At 37.3% G+C, this 13,139-nt stretch overlaps 1 protein-coding gene across 5 annotated transcripts in view; it reads right to left on the bottom strand.

Annotated features, from left to right (window-relative positions):
* Window positions 1–12,595, bottom strand: part of sptlc3 (serine palmitoyltransferase, long chain base subunit 3) — a 30,398-nt gene extending 17,803 nt beyond the window's left edge. Inside the window, exons 1-7 of one of the 5 annotated variants that reach the window (XM_086093798.1) lie at window positions 12,394–12,595; window positions 8,955–9,005; window positions 8,521–8,804; window positions 5,653–5,841; window positions 5,374–5,565; window positions 4,063–4,217; window positions 2,429–2,577 (exon numbers count right to left, since the gene is read on the bottom strand). In XM_086093798.1, the coding sequence (XP_085949924.1) occupies window positions 2,429–2,577; window positions 4,063–4,217; window positions 5,374–5,565; window positions 5,653–5,841; window positions 8,521–8,631 (796 nt within the window). In that variant the 5' untranslated portion in view covers window positions 8,632–8,804; window positions 8,955–9,005; window positions 12,394–12,595. The other 4 variants (XM_086093801.1, XM_086093800.1, XM_086093799.1 and 1 more) reach the window with 4 other exon arrangements.
* Window positions 12,596–13,139: the final 544 nt, after the last annotated feature.

Genomic DNA, 13,139 nt, shown 5'->3' with positions numbered 1-13,139 from the left:
TATTTTTACTTCCCATTTCTAAAAGATTTCCTTTCAGTAGTAGCATAGCACACACTGTTTTGACTCAATCTCAACAGCACCATGACATCAAAGTACGTCTTACCACACGTTTAGCTTTACGGTGCCACACCTTGTGACTGGCTCCAATTACGTTATGACAAGTTCCCCAAGAATGTTGGTCACATTCCGTTGAACGACATTGCATGTCAAGAAACTGTCATCCAACTGAGACACAACAATATTTAGTAATGGATGCTTACTAAGGTCTCATGGGGAGAAATACTCGTTATTCTTTTCACTCTCAGTCTTGAGGGAAGGGAATAACAACATAAATAAATATTTAAAATGAATTATGGATAATATATTTGTGCATTTTAAAAGGGGTAGCAAAATATATTGCATAAATAATAACCGCTATGTATTTTAATTCCTCTTTGATATACATAGCCGAAAAACATTTGATTATATTAAAAAAAACACACAATTAATTCCTCCTCATACCACTGACATGCAAAAAAATAAAAATAATAATAGTAATAATAATAATAACTCATTTTTGTACAGTTAGACAGTACACGCAGTAACACACTACATGTCTTCCACTCCCTTTTGAACATGGAAAATCGTTGTTAGGTGCACTTTGTTGGATTTTGCTTGTTTTGGAGCAATTTTTTTTTTTGTTGTTGTATGTTTATTACTGTTAGTTTTTTTTTATTATTCCTTTTTGTGATCAAATAAACTAAAACTCAATTCTACATGCATTAGGCTACTGCATTACACTTACTGTAACATGATTGTAACAAGGCATACATGAGAAACAGATTTTCATTCAAAATTGTATTTTTTTTCAATGATGTAAAATAACAGTTAACAAAAACACCAGTAACCTCATGTTCCATCACATGCAAATGCGAAACCTCAATTTTAGGACATAACATTAAAACTTTAAGGATATAAATAAGTAACATACATTAATAAATAAAAATAACTCTTACATTCTGCACGTTGAAATGGAATATACTTTGAAGATAACGTAAACATTGACTTTTTTTTTTTTTTTTTAATTGCTTAGACATCAAGTTGCTTCACTTTATGACAGGGGGTGCAGGCTACATAGATACCCATTTTGATCATGTAGTCATAATGTTATTTTATTTTTTGCCTGAATTGTTCCCCCCCCCTCTAGCAACATCGTCTGTACTTATTTGCATCAGCGTCTTCAATGTCATCAGCTTGATGGTTGGTTTGCGCAAACACGCATGCACACATAGACGTGATGTCACTCAAATACACTGAGACGGAGCCACGGTGGACAGAACTCCGTGGAATACGAATAAATAAAATAATAGATATCGGTGGAAACGGATTAGCTACACAAGCAGACTGGAACGATTCAGAAGCACTTCATTAGACTTGTTAACACTTGTGTTGTAAATCTGACGTTAATAGTGTGTGGCAGCCTGGCAGGTTATTTAACATGTGTTTTTTTGACAGTCATATTTTCGTGAACGAAGCAACCGGAATCTTTTACCGGAACTTAGTTCCGGACCGGTCCGGCCCACTTTCGCCCCTGGTTACAGCCATACTATCCTGGCGTCCACTATAAAAACTAAAAACATGAGATAATTGTTCTTATGTGGGAAAAGAGTCAAAAATCAGTTTGTTTGTTTTTAAAGCCCAGCAGAAAAAAATGCAGGTCTGAAGGGGTTAAAAATGACTTAAGCTATTTTGCTATTCCGACTAATGTTTTGTTTATCGAACAATACGCAGAATAAAGTTTTCTCAAACTTTGACGAAATGCAACCTATTTGGTGAGTTCCTGCACCATGCTGACATTTCAGCAGCAGGCTGATGGTCGGGCACCAGCTTTCATCACTAATACGCCAACAGGAGATCCCAGCACTTGCCACGCCACGCCATCAGAAACTAGACAAGATTTTCAGAAGGTTCCATGCTATTCAGAATTCATCTGAAGCTTCCCTTTGATCCAAGTTCCCTAACACTTCTCATGTGTTTTTTTTTTTTTTTTTGCATCCCGCCTCATGTCCGTGGCGTTTCATAACATTATAAGAAGTAATTTCCCCATCGCACTGGACGAGCTTATAATGATCTCAGCTTGTGCCCGAGCGGTACATAATTTAACAAAGGGTGAATAATTCATCCAACATTGCAGCTACTGAAAGATAATTAAACTTGCAGACGGTATAAATCACCAGAAAGGTAATAAATGATGGCATATGTGATGAGGGAAATGACATATTCATGCTCTGTCAGTGTTGTAAAGCAGATGCATGCTGATGACTTCTGAAGCGGCGTGAGACGCCGCCATCTGGGTGAATGGCCTTACTCAAAGTAGCTCAACAGGACAAGAGGATCACTCACGCTCATTTCAGTTTCTTTCCCAAAGCAAAACTAACTGCATGCTTACCCGTTTCCTGCCGTGTGCTGCAAACGCCGACGCCATACTGGCGCGCTTTGTCTGCCACCGTTTCAAGGTAATCGGCATTGTTCTCTGCAAAACCGAGGTAGTTGTAGGAGCCCATGTTGATAACATTGTGTATTGTCCTGCCAGTTAATCTGTAGGCAATTAAACATGAGGAGACCCATTAGCATTTGAGCTGTTTCTCCTGCACATATAGGTCTTCCATTACACTGTATTAAAATCAAATAAATGCCCAATTACAAAGAAGTTTAAATATGAACTCATTACTTGTGTGGTGATTTATTCATGATGTGCAATAATAAATGTTTATTAAAGAAGGAACACTATCTCTTAAGCCAGAGCATGAATCAAATCACCTTGCAACTCAATTTAAAAGTACAACTGTAGATTACTATTTAACTTCAAAACACAAAAGTGAATAAAAGTCAAAGTGATTCAATAGTGAATGTATACTTAGTTAATTCGGGCTAGTTCAGCTATTCCATTTTATTTATAAGCAGAATACATCTTCCAGTTAACTTTTACAAGGTCCCTGCCCAATTTCAGAATCAGAATCAGCCTCAACTTTATCATTAAAACCTGTAATCCACAATTACCCCAATTCTTTGACTGATATGTCATACCTTATACTTCTGTTCTTGCTCATTTTAAGATTTTCTGGAGCTGTTAGAATGAGCAGAATCATCTCAAGTGTATGGGATGGTATCAGGTCACATTACTACACTCTTGGCCCTATACCGATACTCATACCTGGTATCGGTACTCGCCCATCTCTGCACTCTTAAAACTGCTGGGTCAAAAATAACCCAATTTTGGTCAAAAATTGGGTCAATTTATCCCAACTTTCTGGGTTGTTTTATGTATAAAATTACCCAGATAGCGGAGTCAAATTGACCCAAAAAAGTCAATCGGTGCAAATATTAATCAAAATTGGCTTAGTTTTTGACCCAGCAGTTTTAAGAGTGCAGAGATGGGCGAGTACCGATACCAGGTATGAGTATCGGTATAAGGCCAATAGCGGGCCTTTTTTTAAGGTATCGCTACTCGTGACCGTGGTCGATGTGACCATTTTACGATAAGGAACTACAGATGGAAAATTAGAAGAATAGAAAATTGCTATTCATTTCATGTAATTTTGGGGAAATACTACATTGGGATATAGGGAGCTGTCTTAAAAAAGATCTGCCATTTTTTAGGTAAAAATGATGTGTCAAAAGTACAAGTGGTGACTACTCAAAAATTGAGTACTGTACAAATACAAAAATAAAAAAAAGTACGACCTCTGATATGAACATTGACTTGAATTATCCTTTCTGCTCCTTTTCATTCTACATCGAATAATATCTGTTTTAAATAATAAAATAAAATTAACATATAAAAATATCTGTGCTGTCTTCTTCCCACAAAGATTGAATCATAGCATTATCATAAATATATTTTGCTAAAGACATGCATCTTTTGTACAGCACATACTGTAATCTGCCTTTATAGCTGATAAATCACATTCTCTTCTTTTTATTGCTCTAATGCCCTTGCTGGAGTGTGTGAGAAAACCGTCCGACAGCTTGTACAGAAAATCAGACTAAAAGATTGGGATCGTTTGTCAAAGCCGTCAGTACCTAAAAGTCCAGTTGTAGTCATCAGAAACTCTCTCCATCAGGTCTAAGACGGGCCCTGGCATGCTGCACACCGGCCGGTTCCAGTTGTCTCGTACTCTCATGTACAAGTTTCGAGTGTAGAAGTTCTCAAAGTCTTGGTAAAGTGGTACAAAATCCTGGAAGTAGAGACAATCATACTTTGAGCTTTTGCTAACTCTCACATTAATTCAAGGAACTTAAGCAAGAGTTTACAATAAGAATATGACGCTAAATTGATTAAAAAAAAGAAAAGAAAAAGTAATGTAATTTGAGAAAATTTATTGTACAGACCTCAAAGGTCAAAATCAAAAATACTTTGACTGATATTATAAGTATTTTATACTAGTTGAATATTACTCATTCCTTTTCCAAACCGCTTATTAATATTTACTTGCTCTTCCTGGCTGAGCGTAGCATAACGTAATTCATTTTCGTTTCCGGTTAATTTGCCTGCTAATTTGTTGTTCAAAGTTAAATGCTCTCTGCTTGAACGCGGGTCCAGCCAGACGTCTGTGAAAAGTGGATTCAATCACCCCAAGCACTTAAATTTGGTATTCAACATGCTAGCTGTGTCAATCTTAGGTTAGCTTAGCAATTAGCATGGCTTCTCCATCTTTCCTCGTTATCCCTTCGTGAAAACGATACTTGTCAGATGTGTAGCTTATTCGCCGCCATGGAGGTGTTGATTACTGACTCAGGAGCTAGTCTGCAACGTTCATTTAGCCACACTAGTAGCAAGCAAAACTTGTTGCTAGCTACTGTAGCGGTTTGTGGTGTAAGCATCACAGAGCTTGCCATGACAGTCGACCGCCTACATCCTGTGGGAGTGTGCGTTGATGACTTAAGTTAGCCAAGCTTTTGGGGAAAGTCTCCGCTTCAAACTTCAAGATCTGTGATCAATGTGTTTTAGTGAGGCACAAAATCTCAATTTTGACCCGCAAACTGCAATGCAAAACCACCTTATTTCGCTTGTTGCGCGATTTTTTATTGCATAACCTCCCAAGTCAAGTTTCATGTCATGTCTCTAACATGTGAAGCACAGAAACAGTGCTATCTTGACTCCGCTGAGATTTAATTAAGTCTTCAGCAGATCCTCCCAGTGGTGTGCTGTCTCACCCCTGGCAACGTTCGTGTGAAGAGGTAACGCATGGAGGAGAAAGAGCTAAACAGCAAACATTTAAGATAATTAGGGCAAAACACAATGTGTCCCAAGGCACGAATAGAGCCAAATGTGCATTCACATAATGTGTGTATGCCGGCGATATGCTGATGACTGAAATGACAGCAACGTACCTTCTGTTCCTCTCGTTCCTGTGCGAGATTTCGCTCTTCTAAGCCCACCGCTCTGAGGAAGTCTCTGAAGTACCCAAAGAGGGTGACGATGCCAAAGCCCAGGTATGTCATGACAGCCACGTGCATGGGCGCTTTTTCAAAGACTTCATGTTTGTGCTGCCCAAAGGTGACCCCTGGACCCTGGACACGTTTCTATACAACAAGATACCAACATGAATCGTCTTACATTGTGATGAAAAGAGAGGGCAACACCATTTGAGTAAATATACCCTACTATACCGTCTGTTCTTTTTTTCGCTGGGTGCAAGTCTGCTTCCCTAAGCCAACTGCAACGAGGACGTCTTTCAGGTAGCCAAACAGGATGACAATACATGAGCGCAGGAATAAAGGGATAGCCAACAGCATGGGCACATATTCAGAGGACTTCAGTCTGTGCTGCCTGGAGGAATCAAGCAGCTCCGACCCTTTCTATACAACAAGAAGCCCACAATATAATTTAAACAAAAGGCAATAGCATTTGCGTGGCTTGATTGCAAACACAAACGAGGCAGTGCTAAATACAATGACAACAAGACATCAATACTATTATCATAATCCATTATGTACATCTACATTTTATCCACTCTGCAAAAATGTCAATGTCATGTCATTGAAGTGGTATGGCCAAAGCTATTTAACTAGCATGACACCTTTTAACTCACCTACTTACTGCCATTGTTGGCACATACCAACAATTTTCATAGATAATCACCTTTTTTGTCATTTTTAAAATAAGCATAGAAGTATTGATGACAGAATCATTACGTCAGTGACCAGAAATGTTGACAGTTCACTACTAGCATGTACATAAACGTATAGAACTGACTTATACTTTGCTGTGTTTGTAAACGCAAATCCCAATATTCATCAAGGAAATGATTGTTTATTGATATTTATATGAAGAGTTTATTTCAAATGTGACAAGCTTGAACGACACTGCAGAAGGTAGCTGGTTAGCTAGTAATGTCAAGTGACTTATTTAGAGCCCTTTTGACTGACCTTTTGAGTGTCATTTTCTTCAAATAAAATGTTGACTCTGCAAACATTTTACTATAGACTACAACACTACAAATCTGGAATCTCAAATCCTCGTCTTTTTTTTTGTCTTGGGAATTACTCTTTTTATTCACTTTTTTCTTTTAATTGGTTCCCCAAAAATTTATGATAGCTAAACAAAAAAATGTATGATACAGTTTAACATTTTGACTACAGTATATTCAAGGGGAAATCAACCCAATTTTTTTTGTGATGATAATAATATGCTCTATGCAGCACCACCAGTGTAAATATATTATGTTTATTATTGTGTTAGTGGAATATGAGTGAAGCAGCAAAATCCAGCCGTTTTTATCCATTAATTTTGCCACTTGCTGTCGACTGAAGATGCCATCCATGTTCCTCAGGTGCAGGTAACAACCAATCACAGCACAGCTTCAGAAACCAGGTGAGCTGTGATTGGTCGTTGCCTGAGCTCTGAGCAACATTGATGTCATCTTCAGTTGACAGCAAGTGGCAAAATGGCCGCCCCCTGAGATGGATTAAAAACGGCTGGATTTTGCCTCATAGCTCATTTTCCAGAAATGTAATATTAATCAGCATGTCATGTTTAGACTAGTGAGGTCACATATAACATATTATTTTCAAGAAATGTTTAAGGTTGACTTCCACTTTAAGAGTGTGAAAATAATAAACACAACATTGCATTCATACCTAGTATGGACAATTTGGAGTCTTCACCCAACCCAATATGGATGTTTTTTTTTTTAATGTATTCGGAAGCCCAAGTACAAGCACAGGGTAAACATACAAATTGGTCTACAAACTGTCAAAAGGTCACAAGCAAGATTCGATCCTTCAACCCTAGGATTTGGGAGGCAGGCATGCTAACTACTAGACCATTGTGCTGCCAAGACATTATGCATTACATTCTATTTTTGTTATCTGACAAGTGGATATTCATTTGTTGAAACAACAGTCATTAAGTGCTGATCATCATATATGATAAATTTAACTGTATGTGGGTCATTGACGGGTAAGTTTGTCCAATGATGGCCATTTTATGAATTATCATGTGGTGCAACCAAAAACAAAACTATTTTATAACTTTTATTTTGAAATACATTTAAAGAAACTAGTTTGTATCCTTCACAAGACAATCAAGAACACATGGGAACAGCTATCAAGTTTGTATTGCCTCATAAGTCACAACATGGACCATTTTTAGCAGATGGTATGTAACGTTAATATTTGGACATCATGTGGTGACATAAAAAAATATTTGTTTTTTCCCAACAAATATCTATTTCATTATAATTTTACCTATGTGACTAACTAACTTGTTTTGTTTAGATGGCTAATTTTTAGTCTCATAACTTTGTTTTTAGTTGAAAATATTATGTGGTGCAGCCAACCATCATCTTAAGAATAAATATTTGATGTATTTTTATAACAAATAAACTGTGCTGATAAAATCTTTACCCATCAATGACCCTCACCACACATGGCTTTAATAATAATAATAATAATAATAATAATATGTATAAGTCTACTAAAAATATATGTTTTATCACTGCTTTTGTAGCTAACCCACCTACATATGGCCAAAAGAAAGAAAGAAAAGAAAATAACTAGCATAAGCAGGCCAAAAAATGGAACACAATCAGTGCAACCTAACGTTGCACAGCTGCTTCCTCGTTTCAACCGCCTGAAGGCAAAAAAAACCTAAAGGTAAACTAACAAGGGCGGGGTCTCTTTCTACTTTAGGACAGTTCAACTATTTATGGATCGTTTACATTGTCTTTTTTTCAAAAGGGAACAAATAACAAACCCAATCGCATAAGTTTGTCTTTAGGAGTTACATGAAGTCACGGCGAAATGCGCGACAGTGACAGTAGTCCCACTAAGAATATAAAATATCGCTCCAACATTATCTAATAGATATCGGTGGGTTGGTGAGCACTAAGTTTTCCCTACGTCACAAAGCGTGCCGTGTCCGGCGATATGCATAAAAGCCATCTTTACTAAAAGTAAAACTTCCAATATTGAATATAGTGTCACGTTTACATGCATTTATTTAGCGCATTTTAAACGCTGTTTTTGCGTCCATACCTGTGTGGTGTTGTGACAGACGTGTATCTCCTTGCATTTTAGTCCATTTTGGTCCGGGTGGGTTAAGGTTTCTATAAGGGGCCGGTCGCGCCATACTCCCCCCTGCACCATGGTGATACTTGTGTCGGCTGTCAACTTTGTGCAGGTATCAACAAGGTGACTTGACTTCCTCCTGGCGCCGCGTCACTGTCAGACTCCCATTATTGCTGTTCCTGTGTCGGGCTTCCACGACGGAACAAGTATAACTTACTCTTTGTGCGTGTGCGCACTTACTTCAATGCAGACTTGAAAAAGCGAAAAAGAAATCAACACGTTAGTGTTAAATAAATTTCACTCTGACGTTGTCAATCACGCATTGATACAGAAATTGACCTTTGGTGGGTTTCATCGTGGCTGATGAGGAACTGATAAGAGATCAACTTGTATTTTCTTACCTGATATTTGAATCTCTAGCGTTGGTCTTTTAATAATTAGATGCAGTTGTTCTAAATTGGAGATAAAAATAAAAAAAATCAACATTAAAACTTAAAAATTTCATTTGGAGTAATATTTTTAGAACACGGAGACTGTAGCTGCATGATAGATTTAATTTGCTTTTTGTTACTTTATTGATAATTTTTTTATGACACATTTCCAGGCAATTGCATTTGTTTTCCTATAGTGCCTTTGTGACTCACCTTATGCTTTTATCTCGCCTTATATCTTTTATATGCTATCAGCAAAACAATATAACACACAATCTATGGGAAATTAGAGTGTCTTGGAGATGGATAGATGGCCTAAACAAACATTTCCAAAAACTTCTCTGTAGTATTAATCAGAGGAGTGGACTTGAGTCATGAATTTGATGACTTTAAACTCGACTTGAAAAAATGTTAAAAGACTTGCAACTCGACCTGGACTTGACCAACAATGACTTGTGACTTCACTCGGACTTGAAAAGACTTGCTTCTTCCACCAAAACATAAAGATTAAAATGTATGTTAAGCGCCATCATTCAACATGTCAGGGAAGCCGCAAAGGCGCAAACTTCAAAATAAAGCTGACCAAATAATACATTGACACCAATGCAATAAGCCTTGGTGGATTTTACTTTGTGAAGTCTGCCTGCATGGTGGCGTGAACGCTAGCTTGACTACTTCCCTTTGACATTTTGGCTTGCATTATTGACGTTTTTATTGAAATTACATATTTTCTACCACCATTATCATAATGCCACCCCGAAAGTATATTAAATAGCGAATTTAGGACGCAAAGAAACAGTAAGTTAATTACGCCGTCATTGCACGATACTGTACAAGTCTCCGGCGTTTGTGGCTAGTAGCTAACTGTTGGCGTTAGCATTGCGTGCCTGGCTAGCAACAGTAGTTTGATAACTGTTGCTTGGCTCGCTTACTTTTCTTATTGTGGACCTATGCTACTTTGTAATCCACATTCCCTGTTTAAATGACGGGAATGTGCCTTAAATTGCACTTTTCATTATTCATTATTAAAAAAAAAAAAATTTTTTTATATATATATATATATAGAACTTTGCCTTCATTTATAGTTATTTTATAAAGCACTAGCTTTAAAACAAAAGAAAATAAAAAACATTCAAAATGTTCAATATGACCATTTGGACTTTAGGAACACAACTTCATTACAAGTGCAATATACCATAAGGCAGGATACCTTCACCTTGTTATTTTATACATGGGCCATGTGTAAAATAATTATGTATCTTGCCTTATATTGCACTTAAAGTTGTGTTCCTAAATCCTGAAGTCCATATTAGACATTTTGAGTTTATATATATATTTTTAAAATGTAATTGGCAAAAGCATTTTACAAAATAAGACACAGTTCTATTTATCTGATTTTTTTTTTAAATATATTTTTTAAACAATCCGATCCGTGACTTTTGTGATCAGTTGCACCACTAGTTGTTTGGGTACAAAAACTACGAGGTGGTCAACAACAAAAAAAAGTATGTCCAAGATTAGATCACTGACGAAGAGGCAACAACTTCAAATTTCGTTCAACATCTGAAGTGGCACAAAGAATGGTAAGTAAGCTAATGTTAGTTGTTTATCGGCTATTGTTGCTAGCTGCATAGTTAATGAGATTGTCAACTCACTGGTAACACATTGCAAACACAGAAATCTGTTTCACCATTTTTGGTTCACTCCCTGAGTCCCTGACTCCTACTTTGATGCCCACCCGAAATAATATCATCTATGATGTTACAATGACTGGAAAGGGCTTGAAACTCAAAGTGTAGGACTTGTGAATTGCTTGAGACTTGTCAGTCTTGACTCAGGACTTGAGACTTACTTGTGACTTGCAAAGCAATGATTTACTCCTACTTCTTTGATTAATGCAATTTTACAAGTCGATGGTGCTGTTGTTCTGTGCTCTCCTTTTACAATCGGATCTGCGCATGCGAATGCTAAATTACCGTCAGCTCCTCTTGACAAGCTTTTTTTTTTCTTTCTTAAAGACTTACCTAGTGTGTTTCTCATTATTTATACAATATTTAACACTTAGATGACATAGTTGAAATCCATTTAGGACTTCCATTCATTTAATCCATTTAGTACGACCTTGACAGAACGCCGGTTGTACTCTGCTGTATTTCTGGTTTTGCCAATGTATTTGAAAATGAGCAAATTCAGTAATTTTGACTGTGAAATCATGGAATCAACCATAATCAATATAAAGCACAGTCCAAAGATCTAAAAAAATATGTTTTAATTAAATAATTGTCCAATAAGAAAAATAGCACAGTCTATTTTACTTTTACAAAAAGTTTTACACGTAGTGGGTCTCGAGATGAAAAGGTCTTTCCTTTCAAGTATAGAAGATGGAACTATTTAAAATTACTTGACTGACATTTTGCCCAGCACCGCCACCTGCTGTCGACTGAAATTGACATCACAGTGCCTACGTTCTCAACTAGTCACATGACCAAACCCAGAAAATAGGTTAGCAGATTCAAAAAAAAATTCGGGCAAAATGGCTGCCCTCAGGTGGATTGTTCTGCTTAATTTATAGTATTTAAACTATGTGGGTCACATAGAACATATTGCAAAACATTTTTGTTTGAATTGACTAATACTTACTTACTCAAGCTAGGTAACATTGGATTGGCAGGCTCATAAATAATAATCTATTTGTAGTCAATGAAATGTGTTGATGAATTATTGAAATGTCACTCATACACACTTTTCATTGTCAGGTCAAATCAAAAGTTGTCTTGTTAACTCAGTTCTGTGTTCCATCTCAGTTGAGAAAGTAAGCATATTGTCTGAACACCTTACTCCCACACATACAAACTACAGTATCCTCTATTATATTTCCCTTCATAACCGATACACACATTTGACTATAGCACGCTGTAACTTGCAGCTTAAGGGACATTTTACTGTCTGACTAATATCTTTGAAATTGGAATCATTTAATACTGTAGGTACAAGAGTATCCTTCACAAATCGCCACCATTTTCCCACATTCTCGGACTCCTTGGAAATATTCTCTTCATTTCACTCAAATAGCTTCTAAGGCTGCACTGGCCAGCGTTAGGGCTGCTCTGTGGCATGACGCACAAAATCTGCTGTCATTCACGGATCAGGGCTGTAGCTCCCTTGTTAGGGAGGGTGCTCGTGGGAGGTGGGGCGCAGCCTGACACATGAATGAAGACAGTATAGGACCGCTGGAAGATCAGGGGAATTTTCGATTAAAGAGGAAAAACAGAAAATGAGATACAGTACTGTGACATGTTCCTGCTGGGTGGAATCCAGCCGATAAGAGAGAGAATAAGTGAAACGAGGGGAGGCCACCGCAGTCTTAGTACGCTGCATTTAAGGTATCGGATTCTTCACATCCTCCTACCTCAACTTGCTGTCTTGAATAGAGATGCGTTGCTTGTTCTTCTATAGGATTTCAAGGTATTTAGTCTTCATTTTGCTGCGTAAGCCACTGGCATGGAGGCGGTGTGAGGCAGTGGCACCAACGAGTGAAAAGATAGCTAGGAAATGGTTATAAGAAAGGATCTTGATGGCTATAAAGAGTTAGAGTCAGATCACATTTTCTTTATGAACAAAGTGGATCATACAATATCACAGGCACAACAAATGACATCAGAATCAAATGAAATCGACTTCTCCCACCCACGTTATTACTGTTACTATGTAATTTGACACCAATGTGAAGCACAAGCACAGTACGAAACATATCATAAATAAATACAGTATTTCTCTGACCATGTCATCTTTGTAAAGGCAACATTTTAATACACTGTCCGGTCAGTGCTCAACACTTGCTATGGACCAAAAATATTGACTTCTCGGAGACCTGCCAGTTCTCTTCCTGATGATTGCCGAGGTGCCTTCGAGCAAGACACGGAACCACAAAAACTGCTGAGGAGCAGTTACCCCATCTGATTTATTTATCTTGATGCATTCTGCGCACCCAATGCTGTCTTTACCTTAGCTCATATATTTCTAAAGAAAAAGTGTGAATTGACCCTCATGTGTTAAATAAAATAAATTAAATGTATTTATATATGAATATGTTTGTAGTAAGGTCGCTAATGTGTTGCACTCAAACCTTAATCAGAGTCATACAAGTCATAAAGT

Source organism: Leptonotus elevatus, chromosome 13 (genome assembly GCF_054856555.1).
Source record: "Leptonotus elevatus isolate MCC_2025b chromosome 13, RoL_Lele_1.0, whole genome shotgun sequence".
Lineage (NCBI taxonomy): Eukaryota > Metazoa > Chordata > Actinopteri > Syngnathiformes > Syngnathidae > Leptonotus > Leptonotus elevatus.
The sequence above is the reverse complement of the archived record's forward strand: the minus strand, read 5'-3'. Positions and strand labels throughout refer to the sequence as shown.